This window comes from Phoca vitulina, unplaced genomic scaffold (genome assembly GCF_004348235.1).
Source record: "Phoca vitulina isolate PV1807 unplaced genomic scaffold, GSC_HSeal_1.0 scaffold54, whole genome shotgun sequence".
Lineage (NCBI taxonomy): Eukaryota > Metazoa > Chordata > Mammalia > Carnivora > Phocidae > Phoca > Phoca vitulina.
The window spans coordinates 6,452,145-6,468,860 of record NW_022589757.1 but is presented as its reverse complement, the minus strand read 5'-3'; the positions used below and the strand labels follow the sequence as shown (position 1 = coordinate 6,468,860).

General features: G+C 35.4%; 1 protein-coding gene across 1 annotated transcript in view; it reads left to right on the top strand.

The window, feature by feature from the left end:
• The window catches only part of FMN2 (formin 2), a 382,777-nt gene that overhangs the window by 199,930 nt on the left and 166,131 nt on the right, over positions 1-16,716 (top strand). Inside the window, exon 6 of the mRNA XM_032389271.1 lies at positions 1,749-1,810. Within this exon, the coding sequence (XP_032245162.1) occupies positions 1,749-1,810 (62 nt within the window). The remainder of the gene's footprint in view (positions 1-1,748; positions 1,811-16,716) is intronic.

Below are 16,716 nucleotides of genomic sequence, written 5' to 3'. Positions count from 1 at the left end.
GAATAACATGTTTTAAAACTATGGATGACGTCAGAGGACAATTGTATCTTTTATAAAGAGTTTTGACTTAGTACGAATGATTTTATTGTGTCTTTACCTTGTTCCGAGAATGAAATCTTACACTAAGTTGACTACTGGCATTTCTTTCATTGTTTTCCCATCAATCTTTTGCTGTGTCACCAGAGGAATGTAGAAATACTGGATTATTATCTAATGAATTTCAAAGTCAGAGATCTTTGGGACTGTAAATTTTCTTTAAGGGCTAGACAATGTACAAATCCAAGGGGATAACTTCACACATGAATTTGCTATCTTTATTTGGGTTTTATGCATTTTGTTACATTATAGGCATATTACCTCCAGTAAAAATCATTTATTAATCCCTTTTAATTAATTTCTGAAATATAGTCAAAGTTGGTTGGGCTGGTTTTACCACTTTGAGTTGCTAAACAGATTGTGATATGTTTGCCTTATGTGGTCTAAGGAGTGAAAAGATTTGTCTGAAAATCTTAATCAAATTCTTAGATTGATATTTGAGACATAATTTGTTGGAAATGGAAATAGTGGAATATTATTAGGGTGGAAGTATCATATTCTACTTACTATGATCTTTGTTGGTGAATCTGGGCTCTGTTCCCAGCTCCAGATAGAAATGCTAAATTATCTTGGTTAGATTTCTCATCCATCATATGCTTCAGTTTCTCACTTGTCTTTTTTAATTCATTCTTGGTATTTTGCCAGAGTCAACTAGAAAATGTCTCATGTACTTTAGGCTTTGAGAGAAAAGACAGTGTGAAATGCCTCAATTATCAAAATAAATCTGACCAATTTGTGATTATCTACTTTGTGATTTTTCTTCCAGAAATCTTTAATCCCATACATAGGAGCTTCATTGGCTACTTGGCACAAATCTGATCAGGGCAAATTCACATCATTTCCAGCTAATATATATGTAGGTAATGCAGAATGTTTTTGATTAATCTGTGCCCAAACTGAGTTATAAAACATACTGACTCCAAAATCCAACATGCTTCTCAGGCCAAAAGAAATGCATTTAAGAATGTATTCCCAGTTTCTGATTATCCATTCCACTTCTTCCTTGTATAAGCATGGGTAGTTTGTACGTTAAGAATGGATTTTGGGGGCTCCTGGGTGGCTCAGTCAGTTGAGCATCTGACTCATGATCTTGGCTCAGGTCTTAATCTCACCGTTGTGAGTTTGAGCCCCATGTTGAGTTCCGTGCTGAGCATGAAGCCTACTTAAAAAAAGAATGGATTTTTAAGGATGCATCTGTGTTAATTTCAATACCATAATCAATGAATTGTCCTTTGATTATAACAATGTAAAAAATTATAACAGAAAATTCATCTTTTATTTTTATATTAAGTCCTTCAGTCCCTCACAAAATGGGATGTGACAGTAACAGGAGTGATTTGCCCGTTTTTCTAGTATTCAGCAAATTTTTCAAATTCATGCAGTTGGACCTTGAAAGACAGACTCACAGTTTATCTTTGACCTTTGACTGGGTCATATTCATGGGATTTTGTGTTTGAGGGACAAGTGAAAGGTTTACACTTTACCCCTGTTGAAATTCCTTGGACACAGTCTTGGTAGTGGAGTAAATGGATGCATTGAAATTAGAACACTATTCTGGTGAAGGTCACTGTTGTTCAAGATGGTCAGATATCTTTTCACAACTGGCTTAAATGGGAATTTATATTCTTTCTTTCCTATGTTTTTTTTCACAGCTGTTGTGAACTTGGACAATTCTGTGGTTGATCTGGAGACTCTTCAAGCTCTCTATGAGAATGTGAGTAATAGAAGGAATTTTATGTGTGAGTATATAATACACAATACTTGCCAATATGTACATCTAGACTCATTGTCTTAATGTCCTTTAAGAAAAATTGATCTGGGTGCACTGAAGTTACTTAAGTATAAGTTTGTTAAAATACTTTCTAGGAAACCTACTGGACAAATGTGTGGTCTCATATTTTCAAAGATTGTGGTTCAAAGCATGCTGTATGTGAGGTCATTCACAATCCCTCTTTTGAAATATAATAGTCAATACTTATGTAGAGGTTAATTTGAGCTGAGCATTGTTCTGTGCACTAACTCAGTTAATTTCCACATGAAAACTCTAGATAGGTTCAATTATTATCCCCATTTTACATATGAGGAAGTTTAGGCATAGCAAGGTCAGAAGACTTGTTCAAAAATCACAGTTCACAGTCATATTAGTTCAAGTAGTAACAGGCTAGATTTTTTTAATAGCCACCTACAGTAGAGGAAATTAAAGAATCCATTATGAATAATAGGTAAGTGTGTATAACATACAAATAGAATTCATGATAATTCCCGGTTCACTTCCATTAAAATACAAGTCGAAAGAGGGAGAAATATTTGTTTTATGCATGGCAATATCCCCAGCATCTAAGGTTAAGGATTATTGGACACATAGGAAATATTTAGTAAATGTTAAATAAATGTTCGTATGAATTAATGAATGGAATCTCCAGACAGGGTTTATTTCAAAACCTCTTTTGGGGTATCATGTGGTTTTCAGATACAGTTTGCCTGTTCAAACTGATTGATACCCACTGGAAATAATGATCTGTATTGAATATCTATTTGTGCTGTTTTCATTTTTTTAGTAGCAAGAGGATTTCTTGTGCAAAATAATTAATGATTATTTCCAGTGGGGTCTGGTAGCCCAGTCATAATTTACTGTAACCTGCTATATGTAAAGAGTATGGTTGACACTTTGAGAAGGGTAAATGAGGGTTTAAAATGTTCATATTTTAAGAATTGTGGGTCATGAAGTAGAAAATACTGGGGACTGACCTATTTTTATACAAGGGTTTTCAGTTTTCTAGGGATAAATGCTGAGGCAAAAATTTGTGCTTTCTTTGAGTAATAGACAACAGCAGTAGATAAAGACTTCCTCATTTAGCGAATGAATATGCCAAATAGCAAAGCAAGGAACTCCCTCTTAATTAAGAAACAATTGAAATAATTCCCTATTCATGCAAGATGCTTTTATTCAAATGCCTTCTTTTCAGTTGTTTAGGGTCCTAAAATTTCCTGAATTTTTAGAAATAGTAATAGTTTAATGTCTATTATGCACCAAACATTATTCCAAGTCTGGGTATTTGTATTGATTCATTTAATCCTCTAAGTGCCTTATAGCCTATGATTTATGAAGAAGAAATACTACTGCTATCTAACGCTTTTTAGAAAAATGAGACAGAGGGGCGCCTGGGTGGCTCAGTCGTTAAGCGTCTGCCTTCGGCTCAGGTCATGATCCCAGGGTCCTGGGATCGAGCCCCGCATCGGGATCCCTGCTCGGTGGGAAGGCTGCTTCTCCCTCTCCCACTCCCCCTGCTTGTGTTCCCTCTCTCGCTGAGTCTCTCTGTCAAACAAATAAAATCTTAAAAAAAAAAAAAAAGAAAAAAAGAAAAAAAAAAGAAAAATGAGACAGAGAGGTTCTTACAACTCAGAGTTGGCTTGGTCACCTGGTCACCTTCCTTCAGGACTGTGCTCTAAGCAAAAAATTTCCTGACTCATGGTGATAACTGAACAGAGCCTTCAAAAGGACCTGAGATAGCACTGTTTGGTGGAAAAGAACATGGGATTAAAAAGTCATAAGAACTCTGTACAGGTTCCAGCACCACAATTAAACAGATATGTGTCTTCATTCTTTAGTTTCCATATTCTCATTTATAAATGGGGTTTCTAATAATTCATAATAACATCAACTTTTTGTCACCATCAAATGGATGTAGAGTTTTCTAGACTACTCAATACTATTATGCTTTAATTTTTTTGTAAATAAAAATAAGTGTGGGCATAGAACTATGATTGTCAAATTACAGATGATTACATCTAAGATTGGTTTAAGATTAAGAGTAATGAAGGTTGTGTGCCACGTAAATTAAAGTAAAACTGGACCTTTTCCTCAAGGGTCTCAAGGATTTGCCAAGTGAAGCAGAATAAGTACCTCTATGTTTACAAGCAACATGAATTAATAGAGAATACTTTTTAAAAGTTGTAAAACTCAGAATGATACTACTTTACTCACAATCATCATTTTAAAATTTGTTTTAGCTTTTGAAACAATCTCAAAGATACAATAAAGTTGCAGGTGTGGTACAAAGAACTTTTTTTTTTTTTCTCGTTATTTGCAAATAAATTGCCAACCTTAGGCCCAATTATCCCTGAATACTTTGGTGCATATTACCTACAAATAAGCATACTTTTAACCATAATGCAACCATCAACATTAGGAAATTGGCATTGATATATTACTATCATCTAATCCACAGATCCCAGTCAAGTTTTGCCAGTTGTTCCAATAATGTCCTTTATATTTAGGACATCTTTGAAATCTTGTCATGCTTTCTGTCATCCTTTCCTTGGGCACATGCCCATTTTGTGTTTTATATTATCATTATGTGGGCATATGTCTTATCTTTCAACTGAACTATAAATTCCTTATTAGTAGGATTTTTATATTCCATGTTTAGCGTAATGGTTTGAATATAACATTCATAATAATTACTAATTAAAGGGTGACCTGTTTTTGTTCTTGGTATGGTTTTATAATTGAGGGAGGTGAAAATTGTTTATATCACCGTATTTCAAATACTGTACTTTTTTGAAAGATCAGTGTAAATATGATGATTTCAGAAATATTTTTTCAAAGATTCAGAATTACTATGTAAATAGTTAACCATTACTATTCCAGAAATATTTCATTAGATTATGTGTGATTTTTCAAAAGTAGTTTGAATTAAAATAGGAACATTCTGTTGTAGGGCAAACTGAGCATGTTTGTTTCCTTCATGTTGATGTAATTTTGGAGATTATTGCCTCAAGAGCCCCTGGTGGCTAGAGAAATCTTGCCTTTTCTTAGATTACCTTGAATCTTTTGAGTGTCCATCCAGTGGACTGACAAGAAGCTTGGGCTTTCTTTTCTTAGTTGATACTAAATAATACGTACTTCGGTGAACCCAAGATGAACCCAACACCATAGAACCAGTTATAGTTTATTTTTTAGTGCACAGTGCAGATAATTTTTTCTATGTTTCTTAGTTGCTAATAGCCTGTATGTTTACATATGACTGATAAAAATAAAGCAGCATGCTGTATGAATGTACATCTCTGGTGTACCTTGGTGGGGGTCCTTCCTACTTCCTACAGACTCTCCTCAAATTTTACAACAGTATCATGGCTAGATTAAAATATGCCATAGTTTCATTCAGCATGAGATAATATAACCATGTTTTTAATACTCTGTCCCTCCTGTCCTACTCCAAATTACACAAGGGCATACCCAGAAGAAGTTGTAGTTCTAACTACATGAAACCAATGAGTTTACTATTCCATAGGGGACTGGGATTCTACCTATTTTCATCTACAGTATACTCGTTAGGGGCAGCCCAGCAACCCATGTAACTCTAATAGAAGTTTTATATCTTCTAGATGCTATTTAATGGTGTTGAATGAATGAATGAAGGAATGAATGAATGAACTCTTTGAAACAGAAGCTCAGCACAGTAAAATATTCAGTTTATTTATCATGCCAGCTCCCTTCCTTGCACACTCCTGGCTTCTAATTCACCTATACATGGAGATTAAGCCATCTGATTAATATGCACCAATTTGTCTTCATTTCTCACTACCACCTTCTCTTTATCTAAACAAATTCTAGGAATACCTTTGTGTCCTCTTATGTTCCAACCAGTGATCTGTTCTCATTCTGTACTTGTTTCCTCCCCCAGCTCTCCTTTGTCAAAGCATGCTCAGATGTCCCTCAGATTTAAAAGAAAGATAATTTACTCTCCTTATTTATTTATTCATTAAATATTCATTATTTATTTCATTAAAAATATTTACATATTTTTATGTAAATGTCAAGCACTGGTGCTATGACCAGTACTCAGTAGTAATGGCTTCCGTGCTTTGATTCCTCCAGTTTTCACGATGATGCCTTCCTCTGGTTCATGTACACACACACTCAGAAAGAGAGAGAAGGAAAGAGAGCAGTGCACCCACAGATGGGCTCTGAAAACATGTAATCAGCAGGGAAAGCATCTTTGAGGAAGGGACATTTGGAGTGAAAGTAGGAGTCACCAAAAAAGGAAATGAAAGTGTTCTAAGCAGAGAGAACAGTGTGTGCCAAGATTTGGGAGCATGAAAGAGGAGTAAGCCCAGTGGGGAGAAGAAAGTATGTGTGAGTAAATAGCTCAGGAAGGAATGGGCAGGAGGAGAGATGTGGAAGCAGGCAGTGGCTAGGTTTAGCTAGGGATTTTAGGACTTGAAGAGAATTGTGGAATTTAAAATTTTTCCCTTTAATTCTGTCAATTTTGCATCCTATATTTGGAGGCTTTCTTATTAGACCCATACACACTTAGATGTATCTTTCTGTTGAAGGTTGCATTTATCATTATGAAATTCTTTCCTCTGGTAATACTTGGTCTTGAAGTTTATTTTAACTGATACTTAAATAGCCATTCTACCATTCTGATACTTACTGTTTGCATGGGTTTTCTTGTTCTATCCATGTACTTCCAACTTACCTTTGTCTTTATGTTAGAATCGCTTATGTTAGAATGTCTTGTAGGTAGTATATATTTTGGTCTTGCTTTTTTATCCACTCTGGTAGTCTTTTCCTTCTTGGAACATTTAAATTGTTAACATTTAACATAATTATTGTTATGTTTGGATTTAGGTCTGTAATTTTTTGTTTGTCCCTCGGCTGTTGTCCTCTGTCCTATATGTATGTATGCATATATATATATTTAACTTGCTGCTCTAGGAATTACAATATACATCCCTAACCTTTGACACTCTATTTACCCAGAGTAAACATTATAAAATGTAGAAACCTCGATGATACCATATAGGGCTTTTTATTGTCTCTCCTACATATTTAGTGTTTTAGTTGTCATACGAGTAACGTTTACGGGATATGTACAACTCCATGAGACACTGGCGTAATTTTTGTTTTAAATGGTAATATATATTTAAGGAACTTAAATATAGTCTTTCATATTTACTTACATTTTCAACATTTCTGAGACTCTCCCTTTGTTTTTTGGTTTTTTTTGGTGGTAAGAACATTTAACATGAGTCCTCACCTTTTAACAGATTGTTAGTTGGACAACATGCTATTGTTATCTATAGAAACAATGTTGTACGGCACATTTCTGGAATTTTTTTCATCTTGCATAAATGAAATTTTATATATGTTGATTAGGAACTCCCCGTTTTCCAGTGCCCTCAGCCCCTGGCAACCGCCATTCTGTTATTTTCTTCTTTGATACCTCATGTATTTGTTGTTTGATGTCAGCCTTATTTAACTTAGCATCATACCATCAAGGTCCATCCATGTTGTCACATATTGTAGGATTTCCTTCATTGTTAAAGGCTGAATATTTTCCACTGTATATATGTATATATCATATTTTTTAAACTCTATTCTTCCATCAGTGGACATTTGTTTTCATATCTTGGCTATTGTGAATAGTACTACAATGAACATAGGAGTGCACCATCTCTTTTGAGAACCCAATTTCAATTCTTTAAGATTCCTGGATTATATGGTAGTCTATTTTTAAGTTTTTGAGGGCCTACCATACTGCTTTCCATAGCAGCCATACAATTTTGCATCCCAACTGACAGTATACAATAGTTTCAGTTTCTCCACATCCTCATTAACACTTACTGTCCTTGTGTTTTGTTTTGTTTTTTGTTTGTTTGTTTTGGTAATAGCCATCCTAACAGGTGTGAGATAATACCTCATTATGGTTTTGATTTGCATTTTTCTAATAACTGGTGATATCGTGCATCTTTTCATATACCTCTTGGCTATTTGTATGTCTAATTGGGAAAAATGTCTATTCAAGTCTTTAGCCTTTTTTTTTTTTTAGCGTGAGCATGAGAAAGTGAGAGAGTGCGTGCAAGCAGGGGGAGAGGGAGAGAGAGAATCTTAAGCAGAGATCATGAGCCAAAATCAAGAGTCAGACGCTTAACCGACTGAGCCACCCAGGTGCCCCAACCTATTTTTTAATCATGTTATTAGTTTTTTTTTTTGCTATTGAGTTACTGGAGTTCCTTATATATTTTGAAAATCAATCCTATATCAGATACATGGTTTGCCAATATTGTAGTCCCACTTGTTTGTTTTTGTATCTGTTGGCTGTGCTTTTGGTGTCATATCCTCAATATCCTTGCCAAGACCAATGTCATGAATCTTTTCCCTATGGGTTCTAGGAGTTTTATAGTTTCCAATCTTACATTTAAGTCTCTGGCTCATTTTGAGTTGATTTTTGTGTATGGTATAAGAGTCCAGTTTCATTCTTTTGCATGTGGATATCCCATTTTCCGACACCATTTGCTGAAGAGGCTGTCTTTCTCTATTGTGTATTCTTGGCACCCTGGTTGACGATCAATTGACTGTATATTTATAGATTTATTTCTGTGCTCTCTGTTCCATTGCTCTATATATGTCTTTATGCCAGTATCATATTGTCTTAATTACTGTAGCTTTGTAATATAATTTGAAATTAGGAAGTGTGATGTGTCTAGATTTGTTCTTTTTCAGAATTGTTTTATCTGATTGGGGCCTTTTATTGTTCCAAATGAATTTTAGATTTGTTTTTCCTATTTTTGTTCAAAAAAAAAGAGCAGTTGGGATTTTGCATTGAATCTGTAGATGGCTTTGGGCAGTATTAACATCTCAACAATATTTAGTCTTCTAATCCATGAACATAGAATGTGTCATCCTTACTTTCTTTCATCAATGCTTTATAGTTTTCAGTGTACAAGTCTTTCAATTTCTTAATTAAGTTTATGCCTAAATATTTTATTCTTTTTGATGTTATTATAGATAGGATTATTTTCTTAATTTCCTTTTCAGATAGTTCATCATTAGTGTAGAGAAACACAACTGATGTTTTTGCATGTTGATTTTGTGTCCTTTGGATGTTTGGTAGATGGGGCTCCTGGGTGGCTCAGTCAGTTAAGCATCCGAATCTTGATTTCAGCTTAGGTCATGATCTCAGGGTTGTAAGATCGAACCCTGCGTTGGGCTCTATGCTCAGCAGGGAGTCTGCTTGAGATTCTCTCTCTCTAAAAATAAATATATAAATCTTTAAAAATAAATAAATAAATGTTTGGTAGAATTTGCCACTGAAGCCATCTGGTCCTGGGCTTTTATTTGTTGGGAGATTTTTGATTACCGATTCATTCTCCTTAGTTATTATAGGTCTGTTCAGACTTTCTTTTTCTTTTTGATTCAGCCTTAGTAGGTTGTATATTCCTAGGAACTTATCTGTTTTTTCCTAAGTTATCCATTTTGTTGGCTTACAATTTTTCGTAGTAGTCTCATGATCCTTTTTATTTTTGTGGCATCTGTTGTGGTGTCTTCTTTTTAATTTCTGGTTGTATTTATTTGAGTCTTCTCTTTTTTTCTTGGTTATTCTAGCTAAAGGTTTGTTAATTTGGTTACCTTTTAAAAAATCTCTTAGTTTCACTGATTTTTTTTTCTATTGTTTCTATAGTCTCTATTTTATTTCTGCTCTAATTTTTATTATTTCTCTTTTTCTTCTAACTTTGGATGTAGTTTGTTCTTTTGTAGTTTGTTCCTTGAGGTGTAAAGTTAGGTTGCTTATTTCTTCTTCTTCTTTTTTTTAGTGTCTGAAATATTTTTTTTTTTTTCTCTTTGGGGCATTCTTCTTCTTATTATTATGATGATGTAGTGTTCAACAAGTCATTAGTTGCGTATAACACCCAGTGCTCATCACAAGATGGAAGCTGGTGTTTTGAGAAACTGCTGGAAAAGTTGGGATGCTGTATGTATGGTCCAACTCCTTCACTCCTCAGAGAGGTGCTGGGAGGTGGAATTTATTGCCTGCTTGTTCTGTGCTGAGCCAGGGGAAGTAGCTCTGGCAAGGACCTGCATGCTTTTCAAACTACTACTTGTTCCATGAACCCTGCACGGGACTAGTGAATGCTGCTGTCTGAGACAGGTGAGTTAGAAGTCAATCTCTTTGGTAATAGCCAGAAAAGTTGTGATGCTAGATGTCTAGTCCAACTCCTTCTCTACTTCTTAGTGAGAGCTGGGAGCTGGAGTTCGCTGCTCATTCTCTGTGCCCTGGGCCAGAAGGAGGACCTACGTCAAGTGCCTGTACTCTCATTCAAACTGTTGCTACTCTGTAGCCCCCATAGGTAGCAGTGAATGTTGGACTCTGTCACTTCTCAGAGACAAGTGAGTTAGAAGCTAGACCCTTGGGTAGTAACCAGAAAAAAACAGTTACTCTCTGTGCAGTCCAAAATCCTTACTCCTCAGGGAGAAGATGGATGATGGGGGTTGTCTCCCATTTGTATGGCACTGTGCCAGTGGTGGAGATTATGATAAGAGTGTGTCTCAACTTTTCCTATCAGTTTCAATATGGGTTGCTTCATACTTGCCCAGGGTGCAGGAGTCTCTCATCTAGTTTCTGGATTTCTCACAAAGTGAATTGATAAATGTGTCATTGTTATTGTGGTTTTTGTTGAATCTGTGTCCATGTGGGGAAGAAGAGTCCGCAGCCTCTTATTCGAGCATCTTGCTAACATTACTCCCTCATCCTTTGTTCTTAAAGATCAGGTTTCCCTCTAGTAAAAGTTCCCTTCAGCCTGAGGAAGTGTGTTTAATATTCTTTGGGTGAAGATCTTTCCATAGTGAGTTCTTATTTTCTTTTATCTTAGAATGTCTTTATTGACTTTCATTTCTGAATGACATTTTCATTGGATATAGAAATCTGAGTTGACATTTCTTTCTTTGTGCCTAATAAACATATTCTGTTTACCCCTGGCCTCTACTGTTTCTCATGGTAACATTAAGACGTGTCTAGGTATTGTTTTCTTTCTGTTTATTGTGATTGAGTTTGATGAACATCTTGATTCTGTATATTTGTGTTTCATCACATTTGGAAGATTTTCTACCTTCCATCATTCAACTCTCAAATATTCTTTCTATCCTATTCTCTCAATCCTCTCCTTTTGAGTTTCCAATTACACATATTTTAGACCTTTGGATATTTTCACAATGGTCCCTGCAACTCTGTTCATTTGTTTTCCAATATTTTCTTCTCTCTGTTCATTATATTGGATGCTTTCACTGACTTTTTCCTCTGTCATCTTTATTTCAACCCATTCAATAAAAAAGTTTTATTTTCAATATTGCAATTTTCTTTTTTAGAATTTTCATTTGGTTACTTTTTTAATAAGTAAAGTTCTATTTTTTGTGATTATTTTTGACATTCCTTATCTTTTTACTCATTTTTAATATTTTTTTTACGTAATGGAACATAGTTATAACAGTTGATTTAAAATCTTGTCTGATAACTTGAACATCTGAATCACTGGTGTTGGCATCTGCAGGTTTTATTTTCCTTTTTGAGGTGGTCATATTTTCCTGACTTTTTTATATATAGAAAATTTTGTTTTGTATCTTGGACAACATAATGTATTTTTTATATGTGTAATTGTACTTAATTATTTTCTTTTCTGAACAAAACTTAACATTTAAATGAATTTAGTACTCTACAATTTGGTTTTTGTTCAAAAAGAAATTTATTCATTTTTGGATGCATGTGTTCCCCAGTATTGTGTTTTCTAAACTAGATTAAGTGAAATGCTATTGTTCTTCTAGGTCATGATGAACAAAGTGTTGCATAATCAAATAAGTTGAGGGAATCGTTAACTTAAAAATAAAGCTGTATAGTCATAATATATGCCTAATTAAATGGTAAACTTCAGATGGGGAGGCATTTTTAATTGAATCCTTCCTTCAATCAAATTTGTTTTGTTTTGTTTTGTTTTCTTTCAAGACCTTCAATCAAATTAACATAGTGAGGACAATTTAGTATTTTGTAGTTTGGGAAATGTTACCATAATGCAGTTGAACAGTAAACCCAGACCTTCAGAAATATGTCTATTATGTAATTCCAAGGAAGTATCTATTATGTAGTTATAACTTAATATTGTTACTATCTTACTTATTAAAAAATAATTGAATATGTAGCCCTTTTATGTGTTTTTTTCCACTTACAGTTCTTACTGTAGGAATTATTGCATGAAAATGTCATTTTAGAATTTTAGGATATTTATAATAATTGGATATAAATAGTCATTATAAGAAGTCAGTATAATTATTTTAAAGACCTCAAATGTAGGGTTTTCTAGAATAGATGCATGTATAATGTTTAAACTATTTTGTGCTATGGAGAAAAAAAATCAATTTGAGGAGAATGGCGATTGCTCAGGCTGGTGGGTACAATTTAAAATATTATTATCTAAAGATGACATTTTAAGTAGGAATTGCAGATGAGGAAGAAAAGCCATGTGGGTGTCTGGCGATGGTGTCAGCCTAAAGTGTGAAGAGGTCTGATGTATTCAAGGAACAGCGGGACGGCTCAAATGAAATGGGAGGGGAGTATAGTCAGAGATAATCAAGGATGTATTGAGGGGACCAGCTCCTCTAGGGCACTATAGGCCTTTGTAAGATTTTGACTTTTATTCTGAGCAAAATGGGACTTTAATACACACAGAGTTTTAATCAGAGGATTCACATTTTAGAAGGAAACTTTTGACTACTGAAGAATAGATTATGGGGAGCCAAGAGGAAATGTCAGACACTGTTAGGAGGTAAGAGACGATAATGACTTGGACCATAGTAGAAATAGTGGAGCTGACGAGGAGTGGTCAGATTCTGGAAATATTTTGAAGAATAAGTCAACAGAATTTGCTGATGATTTGGATAAAGACTATGGGAAAGAGGAATCAAGGGTGATCTCAAGAAATTTGGCCCAGGCAATAGAAACAGTAGGGTTGCCATTAACTGATATGTGAAAGTGCTTTGGCTGAGGATAGGGAAATAAGAATTCTATCTTGGTCCTGTTAGGTTTGAGTTGTCTAGTCATTCATACAAAGGGGATGAATGAAATTCTTGAAATTCATTGAATTTCATTCAATTCATTGAAAGGGAGCTCTCTCACTGAGGCTGGGGTGCAATCTCCCTGGAGAAGGTATCGCTGCAGCTCACTGGTTTGCCTGGGTCATGGCTGGTCCCCAGTCTCTGGGCGAGCAGGAAACAAATTTCTGGGTGGCAGGTGAGCCCTAGCTGGTCAGCAGACATGCAGGAGTCAGGACGCTGTAGAGGACATGAAGCCCGGTGTGTACAGTGTCTGTGTTGAGAGAGCCCAGGAAACAAATCTCAGGTCACAGGTGAGCCCTGGCTAGTGCAGGTGCATATAGTGCATGGTATCCACATCAGGCGTGAAGAGGTCAACAGGCCTACGTGGCATGAGGTTCTGCACTCTGGTGTGAGGCTGCAGTTTGGGCAGAGGATCCCCAGGTGTCCTAACACACCTGTACTGCTGATTACCTGTGCAGCAGGAGGAAGAAAAGGCAAAGGCCTGTATGCTAGAGTCAGGAAGAGGAGCCCCCTGCCTCCTGCAGTATCCCTCCAGTGCTTCCTACCTGCAAAGGTTAACATTGTGCTCACTGCGTATGAACTGAGCCTTGCTCATATGAAGGTGTCTCCAGAGGGAAAAAGTGATACGTTCATGCTTGTACTTGGCTTGAGTTCTCCTTGGAAATCTTTCAGACTTTATTGTGTTAATAATTGTAATTATTAATCTCAGATCCGAAACAGTGTTTGAAAAGGTGTTTGGATAGAGTTTTAGTTTTTCCTTAGTAGTTTCATAGTGATATTTGAGGGGACATTTAAATTTTATGTATAACAGAGAAAGACATGTATCATATGACCTCACTGATATGAGGAATTCTTAATCTCAGGAAACTGAGGGTTGCTGGAGTGGGGGGTGGGGTGGGAGGGATGGGGTGACTGGGTGATGGACACTGGGGAGGGTATGTGTTCTGGTAAGCGCTGTGAATTGTGCAGGACTGTTGAATCTCAGATCTGTACCTCTGAAACAAATAATGCAATATATGTTAAGAAAGAATAAAAGAAGAAGAATGTAGCAGGAGGGGAAGAATGAAGGGGGGGAAATCGGAGGGGGAGAAGAACCATGAGAGACGATGGACTCTGAAAAACAAACTGAGGGTTCTAGAGGGGAGGGGGTTGGGGGGATGGGTTAGCCTGGTGATGGGTATTGAGGAGGGCACGTTCTGCATGGAGCACTGGGTGTTATGCACAAACAATGAATCATGGAACACTATATCTAAAACTAATGATGTAATGTATGGGGATTAACATAACAATAAAAAAATTAAAAAAAAAATAAAAATAAATTAATGTTTAAACTCATGTTTTGTTATTAAATATGAGGAATAATCTTATTTACCATTCCACTAATTATCCTAGAGGACAAAAAACATAGCGAACCTGAATCCTTTCCCATAAATACATGCTTTCTTTTTGCCAGATGCTTAAATGTCATCGGACTGTTTTAAAGTAGTTCTATTTGATCTCTGTGAAACAGATGGAAGTATTTGTTATACAAACCTTATTTAGAATGTAATCTTTTTTCTCCCCTCATTGCATATGTTTGGCAGTCAGCTTTCTCTTCTAGATGTGAATGAATTTTGGGCAGTCTCCAAATCTAAACACACCCTAATTTCAAAAACCACAATCCTGAGGGCCCAATTCCTGTTTACTGAGGAATTAAAACCTAGTGAAACCACATAGTTACTAAATACAGTACATCCTACTGAGTTTTTTAAAACAAAAATCTTTATAGTTTATTTGGGGTTAGTGACTATCATTGAGTTCAGAGAGTAAAGGCCCTTCATAAGCAGTATATAATATTTACAGTTGGTTAAAAATATCTATTGCTCCCAATTCTTAACATATCCTCCTTATGTGGCTAGGTGAGTTTGCAAGTTAGGTGGAAAGTGATGGACTGTGGAAAGCGGGTGGAGGAGTAGTTAAGGTGGAGTCCTTATTTTTTCTTTAGCGTTTTGAATGATTAACATCAAGCCAAAAATGTGTCTGTAAAAATGTCCCTGTGTAAATATCAATTGAATTGTTTTTTTTCCAGATAATGGTTCGATTTTTCCTTTATTTCATATTCAAGAAATGTTACTGTTAAATATTAAAACCAAGCCAATCCCTGAAGTGAATCCTATTAGAAGTTCAGGTGAAGAAAAAATATAAAATATATAGGAAAAGCAAAAAAAAATCCCACACCGTTTTGTAATTAAACAGCTCTAATCCAATTAGAAGGAGAAAAAAAAAAGCAAGTAGGGTAGAAAGAATTAGAGGTTTAACTTTGCACTTCTCAGGATTGGATTTCACAGGCATGCTTTATAGTTTTAGTAATCTTTACTTAGGGTAGTATTGACATACCATAAACTTTAATCTGGAAGAAGGATATAGCACATGTCACATGATATAGCATCCTCAAAAGTGTATACCGTATTACATTAATGAAAATGAATTGGATTAACCATCTGTGTTCCCATAACTTCCTAGAAGTATTTAACTGATTCATGTTTTAAGCAACATTTAATCATTAGTTTCTTCAAACAAATGTGAGAGGAGTATTGGTTTTCTTCACGTAGCTATTTTAAAACCATACTCTCATATTTCATTGTTTTATTGAGTTGGTTCATGGAATTCCTGCAAGTATGCTCATTTTCAAGTAAAAATGTGCTTAAGGTGAATTTCAGAATTAAAAAGGGAAAGCTTTAGATCTTGAATCACTTACAGATTGACTCTGTAGACTTAATAAAAACCAGAAATTACATTTCTTTTTTGTTCATCTAAGATGTGATAATGCCTCCCAAATCATAACATTATTGACTAACTTCTTGATAGCTATGTTTCTTTTGATGAAGTAACTTTACTCCAGTGAATTCCTTTGGAAAATGAGAGTTAGAATGATTAACACTACTGCATTGGAAAGAAATGATATGGGATTGTTCAGATACATTTTCACTTTATTTTAATATGAGATTTTAATTTGATTGGTGATACTAAAATGTTGACTTATTGGAGAACACTTAATATTTTCATGTTCACTACTGGCTTGTAGAGTTTATGGCTATTTACTATTTGCAGGTAAGTTCTCTGAGTACTTCTCTTCCACTTCACCTTCTTGCAGCAAGTGCCCAGCTGCTTGCCCTCCAGTCACCTGGCCTGTCCCTTTTTCAGAGCCTCCTGGGCCTTCCACTAGAACAGAATGGACAAAACTATTCTTTCAGACAGCAATTTCCTACTGCCATCTCCTCCTAGTGAACGTTTCTGAATCTTCAATTCTTATTCCTTCCTTCCTGAGGCAGTCTTCCCTATTATAGACTTATAGCAACACATACGTCCTCTGTGGAGCACTTGGCCTATTCCACACCCATACACTGATTATCTTTACTCTCATACTCTCCTATATAATGAAAGTTCTGTGTCTGTTTCTCCCCCTTAGTATTGCATTGCCTTCACACACAGTAAGCGCTACAAAATTTTTTTTTTTGTAAATAACTGTAAATGTGAATTATAACACTAGCCTTGACAAGTTTTCTTAGATTACAGTTGAACAACATGGGTTTGCACTGCATGGGTCCACTTCTGCATAGAACTTTTTTCAATAAATCCATTGAAAAATGTTTTGGAGACTTGCAACAATTTGAAAAAAACTTGCAGATGAACTGTGTAGCCTAGAAATACTAAAAATTTTAAGAAAAATTGAGATAAAAAGAATACTGTAT